General features: G+C 38.6%; 1 protein-coding gene across 2 annotated transcripts in view; it reads right to left on the reverse strand.

Annotated features, from left to right (window-relative positions):
- Positions 1-3,767: 3,767 nt before the first annotated feature.
- LOC127761124 (probable tocopherol cyclase, chloroplastic) overlaps positions 3,768-14,099 on the reverse strand; it is a 29,615-nt gene continuing 19,283 nt past the window's right edge. Inside the window, exons 12-14 of one of the 2 annotated variants that reach the window (XM_052285348.1) lie at positions 8,181-8,412; positions 7,787-7,903; positions 3,768-4,062 (exon numbers count right to left, since the gene is read on the reverse strand). In XM_052285348.1, coding sequence (XP_052141308.1) covers positions 3,998-4,062; positions 7,787-7,903; positions 8,181-8,412 — 414 coding nt within the window. In that variant the 3' untranslated portion in view covers positions 3,768-3,997. The remainder of the gene's footprint in view (positions 4,063-7,786; positions 7,904-8,180; positions 8,413-14,099) is intronic. The other variant, XM_052285351.1, reaches the window with a different exon arrangement.

Genomic DNA, 14,099 nt, shown 5'->3' on the forward strand with positions numbered 1-14,099 from the left:
GTAATAATTGATTGTGTTTGGTGTGGTGTTGAGTTCGGTCTGAGCTGACATTGGTTCTTAATGGTGTAGAAAGATGGATCTAGGTATAACTTTTGGTAATGGGAAGAAGGATATATGAATTATTTGAAGAATAATAACTTGATTGATAGAGATGAGGCTGTAGATGTGAAGGTGCAGGTTTGAAGATTGCAGCAAAATTGGATAAAGCTGTAGCTATGAGGAAAGATGATGAAGTAAAGCAGATGGTGATTGCTCTAGTGGCCATTGGAAGAAATAGTAGTGGTACTGAAGAGCATGCTAGTACTGGGTTGGTTGGTTAGGTGTTTATGTTTTAGTTTGTACGTTGGCTGTTTTAGCATCTTCGGTCCGGTTCTTTTCTCCAACAATTTTGTTGGATAAATTTTTAGATTCTCGTGGCACGCTTTTCAAACTGCTAAACGGTGTGTTTCGTGTGAAAACTTTCTATATAAAAGTTGTTCTAAAATATCGGATTAATCTATTTTTTAAGTTTGTAATAATTAAAACTCAATTAATCATATATTATTACCACCTCGTTTTACGTGAAACACTTAATATTCATCTTCATCTTCACGAGATTCAAACACCATCGAAGTGATGATAAAAATGGAACAACGATGTAATTAAACCCTCCTTTCAATATTTTTTATTTTTAAATTATGAATTTTAGTTATTTCTAAATTGTACTTTTATATCGACTGATCTAGACTCTTCTTTAAATATTTCTATTTTAATTCGAATTTCAATCAATTCTAGTTGTATTTCTATATGGACTCAAACTCATCTTTCAATATTCATTTTCTGTTATTCCGAATTTGAGTTATTTCTAAATTGTATTTATATGTAGACTCTAAACTCCACTTTTAATTTTATTATTTTTATTCTGAATTTCAATTAATTCTTTATTCCTATATGGACTCTAGACTATCTGTACAAACTCTAAAATTTTTTTAACTAGAAAAAATGCCCATGCGTTGTAACGGGTGAAGTCTATTTTAATCTTATTATTATTATATGGTTTAGTTAAGATGAAATTCACTGTGGGAGTTCGCCAGGATATATATATATATAGTAAATTTGTTTGGTGTATATATATATAAAATCATAAGCTGCAGTTAGGAGTCCGATCGTCTCAAGTTAGCATGCGAGTTTTCATAAACAGATTTCTTATGTGATTCCTTTTGTATTATCAAAAGTGAACGATCTTAAAAACCGACTCAATTACGGATATGTATTTTCAAAAGCAAACGAATTTAAAAATCGACTCATACACGGATGACGTACCAAAATACCGGCAAAAACATCTTCAATTTTTATAATAGTAGAGAAGAGATATAGATTAAACCAAAACATAAAATTAAAACCAACTCAAACACGGATGACGAACCGCGAAAACATCTTCAATTATTATAACCGACTCAAACAAGGATGACGGATCGTGGAAACATCTTCAATTTTTATAATAGTATAGATATTCTAATTCCAAATTTTAATTATAAATTATACTTTTATATGGACTCTGACCTGTGCTTTCATTTTCCTTATTTTTTATTTGAGAATTTCAATTAGTTTTAAATTATATGCTAGTATGGACTCTAGTCTTCTCTTCCAATATACCTTACTTTTAATTTTGAATTTCAGCTATTTTTAAATTATATTTCTACGTGGACTCTATTTTTTTCTTCGACTAATATGACAATTTTTAGGCTGGGTGAGAGAAACGTGGAGGGTTTTTTCTATTACTTTAATAAGTTTATATATTTAGTGTGATTATAAAAAATATAAGTCATGTTTAAAGTACCATTTTTTTTTGCGGGGATGTTTAAAGTACCATTAACACTAACACAAACCAAGTCATAAGAAAACAAATGATATTTATAAAAACATAATAACACAATTGGTGACAATCAATTGCGTTAAATATTTATAACACGAGGGGAATGAGAGGAATATGCAATAGTACATAAAACCTCATCACCGTTGGAAAAGGCATCATTGCCAGTTAAACTGGCAGTACGCAGGCGGCAGTGTTGCTACTGGGTAGCCGGTTAATTTTCATTTCAGAAAAAAGAAATTGTCACATTTGGATGACATTTCACCATAATAAAATCAGATTTTTTTTCCCTGCCCCATATCTCCATTGTGAAGAAATATTTTCACAGAAACAAACCGGTCATTAGTGAGGAGAATTTATCACTATTTATGAATATAACAATTGTTCTTATATGTAGCAATTTCCTCCGCGGACCGTGGGGCCAGAACCCACCCCTAGGGGGCAGGGGCAGGTGAAGTTTTCGTCCCGCGGGGCTTCGAGGCCAAGGCCATGGTCTTGGGTGGGTGCGGGGATGAGAGAAGCACTACTAGAAAAACGATTTTTCATAGCGTTATCCTATAATTTTCGCTGGCGGCCATACATAAGAACCGTCAGCAAAAATATAACGAGGGGAGGGGGGTTACAAACCGCCAGCGAAAACCGATTTTCGCTGGCGGCCATGCTAAGAGGTCCGCCATAAAAAATAACTCTATTTTTTGAGGCGGCCTCTTAAGTGTCCGCTATCAAAAATCGCGTTTTCGTTGGCGGTAGGTAAAGGGGACCACTGGGAAAAAAAGTTTTGAGGCAAATATATAAACCTACCGCACCTAGCCACCTACCACCGCCACCTTAGTCTCCTCCTCTCCTCCCCCGCGTTCTCTCCTTCTCCCTCTCCGTCCTCCACCGCCGTCACCACCGCCGCCGCGGGCTGCCGTCACCTCTTCTCCGCGAGCTTGGGGCTGGATCCGTCCGCCGCGTCGACGGGGAAGGCCGGATCCGCTGCCGTGACGACGGGGGTGGCCGGATCCGCCGCTATGATGATGGGGGTGGCCAGATCCGCAGCCATGTCGACGGGGGAGGCCGGAGCCGTCGCCACGACAACGGGGGTGGCCGGATCCGACGCCGCGACAACTGGGGAGGCTGGATCTGTTGCCCCGACGACTGGGGAGGCCGGATCTGCCGACGAGACCTTGGCAGCAGCGCGGGGAAGGGGGCGGCGGTGGCAGCGGCTCTCATCGTCAGCAGTGCGGGGGAGGGGGAGGCGGGGAGTGGATCCGGCCCCTCCTCCCTCCCCACCGGCAGTGGTGAAGTGGTGACGAAGAGAGACCGGCGGCAGCACGGATCTGACGAGCTCGACTAGGATTTTTTTTTTGGTATGTTTCCAGATTATCCAGATGATGCAAATGTTTAGTGCATGTTGTGATGTTTGATCTGTTTACATGATGTTTGATCTGTGCTAATGATGATTTTGTATTTTGTGTTTGAATTTGGAAATGAGCAGCCATATGCATATGAATTGGATTTGAATTTTGAAAATGAATTAATAGGCTTTTCTCCAAATCTTCGCTAGCGGCTGGGCAGCTGCATGCATATTTTTTTGGCCCAAAATAGATTTTCGCTGGCGGCCGATTTAACACAGCCGCCAGCCAAAATGAATTTTTGCTCGCGGCTGGTGTAAGACAACCGCGAGCAAAGATCCATTTTTGCTAGCGGCTGGCTTAAGACGACTGCCAGCGAAAATGAATTATCGCTTTGCTTTGTGGTGGCTCCAAATTTTGCCAGCGAAAACCTAAAATGGCCGCAACGAAAAATGGTTTTAATAGTAGCGAGGGAATCACTTATTTTATATATATTTATATATATATATATATATATATATATATATATATATATATATATATATATATATATATATATGTATATGTATATGTATATATAAAACCAGAAATAACCACATTTAGTACTCACCACATTAAACACAGTTATACAAGGTTCATATATATATAATTATAATGACGCATATGGAGGTAATTTAAACAAGTAACAATATTGGCGACTTCTACAAGTCCAGTCGCTGTTGCTGATGATGCATCCAGGAAGGTGGTGGTCTTGCGTATATATGTAGCAAGTTTCCTGTAATAACACGAGCAGTACGTAACAGCAAGTTCAACGTCTCCATTCCTCCAAGGTTGGTGTTTCCACTCCGATATTCTTCATATCTATCATGTTTGCTGTTTAACATAAAGTAGTGCTCAATTACTAAGTAATTAATCAGAGAGTACATAATCAACACATGTACACAAGGTCCAGTTTCAGTTATATTTACACTTAAAATGAATCCTATCCGTTAAGGCCTTGTTTGGATGGGCCTCAATGATGGCCCATTATGAAAAGAAAAAAGAAGTCCATTTACTCCCCCAAACTAATCCATTGGATCACTTAACCCCTTAAACTTTTTTTTTCACATTTTGCACTTTAAACTATTGAAAAAGGTTCACTTTACTCTAATATTTCTCTCTTTTATGTTACATTTTATACAAGTTGTATTCTAAGCTGAAAATTTTAGAGCCATAGATGAATTCATATCTAAATTCAAAAATATTTTTAATTTTTTTTCATAAATATTTGCTTGAACTTTATAATATTGATGTTTCGATTGGTTTTAGATGTGTTCCAGCCTACGTAAACAGTGAGAAAAAATCTAAAAAAAAATGTTGAGATGTAAATTATAATGCATATATCATCATATCAAACTTTCAGTGAAAATATGAGTTATATAAAGAGAATGAAAAGGAGAAATAGTGTTGGGCGTAAACTGAACCATTTTCAATAATTCGGAGGTGTAAAATAAGCAAAATAGTTTAGCATTCCGGTGAAATAGTTCGGGGGAGTAAATGAACTTTTTCCTTTTTAAAAAACAATTTATGTATACTTGCAATTTAGAAGCCATGCATGCCAAAATATGACACACACATATGTACACACATGTCATGAAGTCAATTAACAAGTTCTTGCAAATGTGTGTTGAATTCCTTCCTTTTGAAATATGTCTTTATTTGTGTTAAGTAGGGTTTTCCATGTTTTGTGGGACTTCAATTTCTCCTCATGTAACACCTTGAAATGAGGTTAACAATTTCCAATTGTAGGCAACTCATTTGTCGCCAAAAACTTTGAGTGGGCACAACTATCTAGCTTGCATGGTTTGCGCCCAAAGGATGTTGCGCTAAGACTCTACACTATCTCCAGAAAAAATGGAACATTGAAGAAGGCCATTGAACAGGACACGTGATACAAGATGTCAACCCCCTATAGAACACAATGCAAGAAGTACATTTCCTTAACGACGAATAGGATGGAATCACTTGAAAGCTCATAAGACATGGAGAACACATGGCAGTATCCACTTACAAAGTGTAGTTCTTTGGCTCCATCAACACGAATTACGAGATGATTATCTCGATGCCCTAAGCGCCGAAGAAATGCAAGATCTTTCCTTGGCAATAGGTGGTCTTTACCGACAGATGAGCTATTGTAGCTTTCAGGTCATGGTGTAGTGAATGTGGATGTCTAATATACTAGCAACCTATGGCTGACCAAACAGTACCTACTACTCACTCTATCGGCACACCCAAAGACACCCTCCAACTTCCTAGCAAAATATAGATATACAGAGGGAATATGGGACATGCTATCAACATGGATCTTGCTCGAGCAAATCAAACCGACAATATGGAGCATAGCTTCAATAGTTCATGAGTGGTGGACGATGCTGACTGCAAGCAAGGGGCGACCGAAAAAAGGAGTTTGCACCATCATGCTACTAATGGCTTGAAATATTTGAAAGGAGAAACCAAAAAATGTCCCAACACAGAGAACTTTCTGCGATAGCCCTAGTGGCGAAAGTTGAGGAGGCCAAAATTTAGACTCTACCAGAAGCAAAACGACTTTTAGAGCTTATCCCTTAGCTTTACTTTTTTTTTTCTTTGAACTATTCTCACAATACCTTTTACTCTTACATTCAATGAAATTGGCATACTCTAATTGCCGTGTGACATCCTGGCCTAATTAGGATTTGGCCTATGTGGCACATGAGAGCTGTGTGCGCATGTTTAGTACCACCTTACTACTTTAGCAATGTTGTAACAAACTTATAAGACTTTGTTCCTCCAACCATATCACTTCTGGGTTAACCATTTTACATGAAGCGAGTACGAAAGTGTAAATGAGATGGTCTATGTAAGTAGGCCAGCCTGTCGGTTGGGCTGGGCTGCGTTTTCTGGAGGACAGACTGTTATAAATGATATCTGAGCCGACCCTCGCGGTTGCGCGTACGGGTCAGTTTGTGGGCATATGGCACATGTGGGTTTTGTGTGAGGCATATGGTGCTAGCACTGGACGTGCGGGCGTGGGTAGCATTTGTCTAAGGCTAGCCAATAAAAAAAATTTATTTTCTTGTGAAAAATCTCGTCGGTGTCGGGTCGCAAAAGAAAGGAGTTATCGATGAGATACACATTTTTCCCGTGTGTAATTTCCAAGCTTCCACAAATGGTCATCCGTAACGGGCGCTAAAACACCCCATCAAAGGTGACAACCGTCACTTTTGTCAGGTGAAAGTTGAAGCCCGTCATTGATGACACATTTGTGATGGGCTTTTAGAAGTGTGGCGTTTTAGGAAAACCTTATCGATGATGGGTGGAAGTTGGGCCCGATAAAGAAATCTATCATCAGTGATGGCTACTCGCCTGTCATAGAGAGGTTTTTCACATTATTGATCACTTAACAGTGACCACACACACTTTGCCGCAATGATGAGAGTTCCAATCCATTATGGATGATTCATTCTATTGTCGTGAGATGTTTTGGTTTTGAAAGTTATTGTCATGCCCCAATTTCCGTTTGGGATTAAAAATTGGGTGCATGGTTTTGCTGGTCACACCCATGGCAAATAAGGACCGGTTCACGGAAACATTGGAATACTTACCACGCTTACCACAAGCAAGAATGGGTAACTGCTGGACTTGTATAACTTTCCCCTTTCCGACATTCCCAGGCAAGGATGGGTGTGGTGGAGTTTGGATGGGCCCTGCGATGGCCTATGTGGCTTCCGGATTCACCTAGATACGAGGGGGTTGCCCACCTTTATTTTAAAGGTGGGGGCAAAACCTGCGGTGTGGTGCGCATGGTCAGGGGGAGTTATGCGAAGCGTTTTGTCACAATCATTCGACATGTTTACGTGTTTGGCCGGACACGGTGACATGCCGATGGATTGTGTATTGTGTGTACAGTTGTACACCTCTGGCTAGCGTAAAACTATTCGAATAGCCGTGTTTGTGGTTATGGTCGATCAACCTGATTCACCGTGATTAGTCCCACATTATTGATAACTTGACATAATGAACTGGTGTAGTTCAGGTGGTTTGGTTGGGCCTATTCAACATGGTGTAGCGTTGGACATTTAATCTTGCCTTAATTAATCAACTGTTTTACTGTTTTACTGTTTTAGACTAGTTATAAAATGTTTACAACCGCCTCTATGTAAATTGCCGCAAACCCTTCTTTGTCTCCCCATGCACGCCTGCATCATTGGTGTGTGCTTGCTAAGTACGACGGTTGTACTCAGTCTCGCTATTATTTCAACTTTTGTAGAAGCGTAGTGCTCCTGAGTTGAAGACGGAGTTAGAGGATAAAGGCTTATATCCTAGTTGAGTTTTACCTATGGAGTGGAGCTGAAGCCTCGCTAGGATTGCCTTTTTTTCATTGCTGCTACTTTCTTTTCGGTGTAAGGATCACTAAGTGTCTTTTGTAAGTATTTACATTTTATTTACGTTTGGATCTTTATATTAATTTGTCATTTTATGTACCCTGATTTGATTAGAAACAAAATAATCTATAAATTTGGCTAAATTTTTGGACGTGACAGATACATAGAAGGTGAAGTGTGAAAAGTGTACTTACATAAATGGATCTCCGGCTTAGCAGCAGCTGTTGCATCAATAATGACAGCAACTTTGTCGTAGTCCAGTGCTACAGCATCAAAGACTGTCTGTCGAATGCAATTTGGTGTTTGAACCCCTGAAATTCAAAAGCAAATTAATAAATATATAAGCTGTAACGTTAGTGATGTGCAATGTGGTACTGAAGTACTGAACTCTCAAGCACAAAAGAAATGCAAGGTATGATATATGATTTGTTCAAGATATGGTTTTCCCATGGATACATATGTGTGTATATATATTTTAATAATAGAATTTATTTCTGGCCTTTGCTACAGCCAATTATTATAGGTTGCAGGACAAATGACCGCAAATTACAAAATCATAGCTTGATTAAATATATATTTTGTGCTTACCAACAATAACCAAGTTCTTTATTCCAGAGGTCTTGAGGACAGAATCAAGGTGCGTTGCAAAGAAAGCACTGAACCTAGTCTTCACCAACTTGTAATCCCCATCTTTGATAGTAAGCCCATCAGCGAGCTCAGCACCTTTGGAACCTTCCACCCCTAGGCCCTTGCCACTAGAATAGAAGTGCCTGCGAAAAAGTTCAACGTCTCTCCCAGAAGGGTCATGCTCTCTGACCACCTGCATATATGCAGTTCATCTTCATCAATCAGTTCATCAGTCCAACATTCATGGCATGGCAGCATCTCAAAATGAGAACTTTAGAGCCCCTAATTTATAGAGCATATACAAGGAAAAGGAAACAGAGGTTATTTCACACCTTGTACTTTTGCTGAAGGCAAAAATCAACTATAATTCTTTAAACTTCTAAACCAGACAAACTTTACATGACATTTGATCTACATCCCTTCATCTAAATCGGACAATTTTGGTCTATGTGATATTTAATTGGCAATCTAATCAACTAAAAAAAAGGTGGTGAGCTCCACATGTGTCATTCTCCCTGCTATTTGTCATATTCCAATATGCCTTCTGTAAATGTTTTTTTTGTTATACATCTTTCCCTACCTTTTGGCACGGTGCTTCTCCTCTTTTGCTTTATTTATTCTCTCTCCAATTTTGAATCTTATCCCCAGGTTGTGTGTGCATGAGTTCAGCCTTTTTTTTATGGAATTAATAAGAAGTGCATTGTCATCTCCCTTTCATTGTTGATTGCAACCTTTTTTTTTTCTTTTTGTGATGACACAAGTGCAACATGTTGTTCTCCTGTCCCTTTCGTTTAACTGTTCTTCATGTGGTTTGGTTTTGTCTGTCATCTGGTACATGTTTCCTAGCTCAGTGGTCACTGCTAAACATGTTCATTTTTGTCTGTTTTCTCCCTTAGTTTCTTGTAACTTGTAGATCAGAAGATCCAAAAGGGAGGCAATCAAGCAGATAGATGTATGGTGGCAGCCTATGGCCTCTCTGTGACTTGAACTGGTGGCTGAAAAGTGAACAAACTGAGGAATTAACCACCATCTGAAGCTGAACTGTTGATAAGTGTTGCAAACCCAAATAATGGTTGTTCTGATTCGAGCAAGTTCAGAAGCGACTTTGCAGAGGACGGTTTTAGAGATGCATTGGAGAAAGGAAAAAAATAATATGGCGCCCCTCATTAGTTGAGTAGTGTGTTGGGAATGGTTGGATAGGTGGAGGTAATAAGGTGGGGACAAATTTAGGTCACCTTATAATCAAAGGATTTGTGAAAAATTTCACAGGATTCAAATCCTATAGGAAATTTTTCTATTTGATATATACAAAGGAGTTGAGCTTAAATCTTATGAAATTTCTATGGAATGGCTAATTGTATGTAAATTTTAGAGGAAACTTTAGAAAAGCTCCAACCACTTGAAAAATTTTCTTTGAGTCTATCTTTCTTATCTGAATCCTGTGTTTTTCTTCCTGCCTAACCAAATGACAATTCCTATGTATTTTCGGTATTTTGTAATCCTCTGATTTACACTTCTATTCTTATCAAAACCTAATGTTTTTTCTATTCCTCCATTTTTTAAATTATGCATTTCGAAATGCCCAAAATGTGGAGTTGTTTTTGGAGGGAAAAGTAGGACTACTCAATCCCTTATATTTGGCATAAAATTCGATTAATATTCCAATCATTATATTATGCTATGCGAAGGAGATAGTAATTCTGAAATGAACGAGATGACCTTTTGGTAGTTGGCACAAGAACATATAATCTAGTTCTATCCTGCTATACAAACGTTTCACACTAGTTATAGAAAATAGGTTTTTGCAAGCAGTCAAAATAGATTTTTCTAGGCAGCCATCCACCCCACATGCAAGTAAAGGTCTACAAAAATATACAATTTTTACAAGTGGGCATCAGCTCCGCCTGCGAAATCTGCAGGCGGTATAACCACCTACCTGCCAAAATATACTCCGTGAACAAAAAAAAATCCCCCATTCGACCGTGCTGCCGCTGTCGCCAGTTGCCTGGCGCCACACCGCCGCCACCGCCCCTTCCCCTCTAGTGAACCACTGTCACTCCTGCCGCTCGTCAGAGCCGCCACCCCAGCCGCTCTTCCCGCCACCGACACCGCTCCTCGTCGTTGAGACCCTCGCCAAGACTATTCCTCCTCGGAGCTGCCGCCACTGCCCGCTCCTCCTCGTTAGAGCCGTAGCTGACGCCACTCGTCAGAGCCGTCGCTGACGCGGGCCCCTACCCCAGGCGCTCCTCCTCGGAGCCGCCGCCGACACTACTCCTCTGGTTGGAGCCGCCAATGCGTGATGTAGCGCGCGTGAGAGACAGAGAGGAGGGGGAGGGAAATGAGTGATGGAGAGGATAAGAATGGTTCTTAGACACCACTCCTCTGGTTGGAGCTGCAGGTATGATTTTTGTAGGCAGACCACATTAGACGTTTGCCTGCGATTATCGCAGGTGGCACCTTATGTCGTCCGCCTGAAAAATCAATCTTCGCAAGCGGACGACGGTCTCGTTCCCTGTTGCTATTTTCGTAGACAGGCATTTGGCTCCGAGAGGCCTACCCGCCTGGAAAAAAATACCATTATCTGAGAAAATGGTTTTCTTATAGTGTGTCATAAGACCTTTTGGGAGACCTTTTGGGAGAGTGAACTAAATTTTAACACGGTATAAGATTCCTCTTGGATTGGATTTATAAAACGATCAGTATAGCTTGTTACATATAAGTGATAAATCATTCAACCACCACAACTATAAATCATAGGGGGGAAAATGAGATGCATATGAAGGACGATAATATTGGTATACAATTGTAACAATATGTGTACATTAAGTTAAAATACACCGCTTGCTCAAGTTCAATAAAAACATGCAACATGTGGTAGCTCATAATTAATAGAACCCATCGGTTAATAAACAATGCATTTCTATGCGTGCAAACATACAAACATGCTGCTGGCATGCTTAAAGTACTTTCGATGATGGATCTAGTGATATTTTTTTTTACTTCACTTAACTGAACAATTTAATAAATATGTTGCTTAAAGTTTAAGAAAAAAAAAGTCAATTGCTTCATATATTTGTGTTATATTTGTATTGATGCCCACAAGAGATTTGTTTTTTAAACATTTATTTTCTAAAACTACAAATATATAATACAGATCACACTCAAGTAAGCATAGGCTACCCAGCTCTAGCAATGCAAATTTATAGCGCTAGTGACGGCTAGCTAAAAAATAAGGGCATGTTTAAGGAAACTCGTAATTAAGGTCCCTACCTTCTTTAGCTAGTCCTAAAATCCACGATCTACCTCAAACTGATCAAATTGTTCAATAATATGTATAAGCTTGTTAAGAAAAATAAACTATATGTAGGCTATTATCTGAGCATAGCAGCTAGCTTCCCACGAGATTCTAAGGAAGGACCTGTTAAATTTTTTGAGTGGTACGGTAATAATCACCCACCATATGCTACATGCTAGACTCAATCCCAAGTTAGAGGAACTAACCCAGACGATGAAGATACCACGCTGCCTCGCGACGGCGACTGCTTCGGTGACAGTGGGTCGAATGGCCTCACCGGCCAATAGCGCGGCGCTGCTCGTCGCCGGATCCACGAAATCCTTCTGCATTAGACCACCAATGCAACTCGAGCAGAAAAACCATTAGATTTCAACCGCATAGCATATGACATATCTCTCTACTATTATTATGAAAGTGCAGCCATCCTAGCTTCTCTCCGTGTCTCTATTAGGAAAAAAGAACCATTCTACCAAAAACGGTACACCCCAAAACTGGCAAACCGAGAAAAAAATGGACAGAAAAATTGAACCCCACTTAAAACTATTAACCCGTCTTTTCACACACCATGTTGTAATTCCACAATAGTAATATCAGCTAATTGACATGTATACCCTTGATCGCGTGAGTAGGTGTATATATACCTGCATATCGATGACGAGCATGGCCGTCTCACTCCACTCGTCGCCGGAGCCGGCCACCGGCGCCATGGATATCACCAAGATTCGCACGGCCGGACAGATCGATCTACTCGATCGGGATTATATCAATCCTCTTGCGATGTAGTGTGTGACTGTGTGTACTAGCTAGCATATATAGCACTGCCTGATCATGGAGAGAAGAAAATGGCAGCACTGGCTGGGTCCTTTTTATGGTTGGAGAGGAGCATTTCTATAGGTATAGCAGCAGCAGACATGACATGACATGGACGGTGATCGGCAGCGACCCTAGAGGTGCGTGATCGACGGTAGGTACGTCTAATCCTCGTACGCTGGAGGACTAGTCTCATGGTGGCGACACGTACGTACGCCCTCCTCTAATTACTTTTCCACACTCCATCGCGTCGATCGTCTCATCTATCGATCCCCGGTAGTCAATCAGGGGCAGGGCGCATTGCCAACCCAAGCTACAACGTGCCGAAATTTTTTTAAAAAATGATCTTTCTAAAAAACTTATTTAAAGCATGGACATAACGAAAACTTAATTATATGTTTAAAGAATGCCAAACTTCACACAGTTATAACGTCCCGGTGTTTTTTCCTTTAATTTTCCCCTCTCTTCTCGTTTTCTTTTCTTTTCTCTCTCTTTCTTTATCTTTCTTTTTCTTTTCTCGTGTCTCGTAATATTATTTTTAAATTGATATGTTTTATTTGCAAAGTTTGTTTTATTTTGAATGATATGGAAAATTTAGGAACTTAAATTATATATTAGGTTACTAGCTATCTACAAATCGATGTCCTTGATGAAAGTTTGAAACGAGCGTAATAATATACTTCTTTCATATTGGCACTCGAAATCAAATTCAAAATAAAAAAAATTACAAACGAAACAGATCATTATGTAAAAGAATAAGAGTGAGTAGTCAACAGAAAAAAAAACTTTTTTCTCTTACTCTCCTAATATTATATAGAAATTCATATAAACTAATCTAAATATTATATAATTTAAGTTTTCAAATCTGCAATATAATATGCTTCATTTCATATTTTTCAAGTTCAAAATAAAAAAAAATTACAAATAAAAAAATATTATTTTTTAAAGTATCCTATCTTACTGTAAATTTACAATTCATTAAATTCTAAAGTACAACATGCAAAGATACCATATCATTATCCAATAACAATTATTACATCTTAAACATCATACAAAGTATGCTATAATTCTATAATTTATTAAATTTTAGAGCTATAGAAATACAAAAATATTAAATCATCATCCACATAATTCACATAATATGTCAACATATCTCTCCATCATTTTTTATTCCTCACTTAATTAATGTTATTTTTCTCTTCTCTCATAAGTCGTATCAAATTAATTGGTTTTAGCCTTTAGATGAGTAATCTTTAATCCAAATTATCTCCCTCATTTTTTTCTTTCATTAAGCCATATCACCTCAACTGGTTTTAGCTCTTAGATGATTAATTTATAGTCCAAATTATCTTCCTATAGTTCATCCTCGCTTAGTTAATGTTATTTCTCTCTTTTCTTATTAAGCTGTATCAAATTGATTGTTTTTAGCCCTTAGATGATTAATCTATGATCCAAATTATTTGCCTTCTTTTCTTCTCTCATTAAGCCATATCATCTCAATTGTTTTTAGCTCTTAGATAATTAATCTATGGTGTAAATTATCTTCCTATAGTTAATCATCACTTAGTTAATATTCTTTCTCTCTTTTCGCATTAAGCCATATCATATCAATTGTGTTTAGCCCTTAGAATTAATCTACGGTTCAAATTATCTTCCTCATTTTCTTCTCTCATTAAGCTGTATCACATCAACTGTTTTTTAGACCTTAGATGATTAATTAGTGGTCAAAATTAATTATCTCTCTCCTTTTCTTCTCTCGTTAAGCCATATCATCT

The sequence above is a fragment of the Oryza glaberrima genome, chromosome 2 (genome assembly GCF_000147395.1).
Source record: "Oryza glaberrima chromosome 2, OglaRS2, whole genome shotgun sequence".
Classification (NCBI taxonomy): domain Eukaryota; kingdom Viridiplantae; phylum Streptophyta; class Magnoliopsida; order Poales; family Poaceae; genus Oryza; species Oryza glaberrima.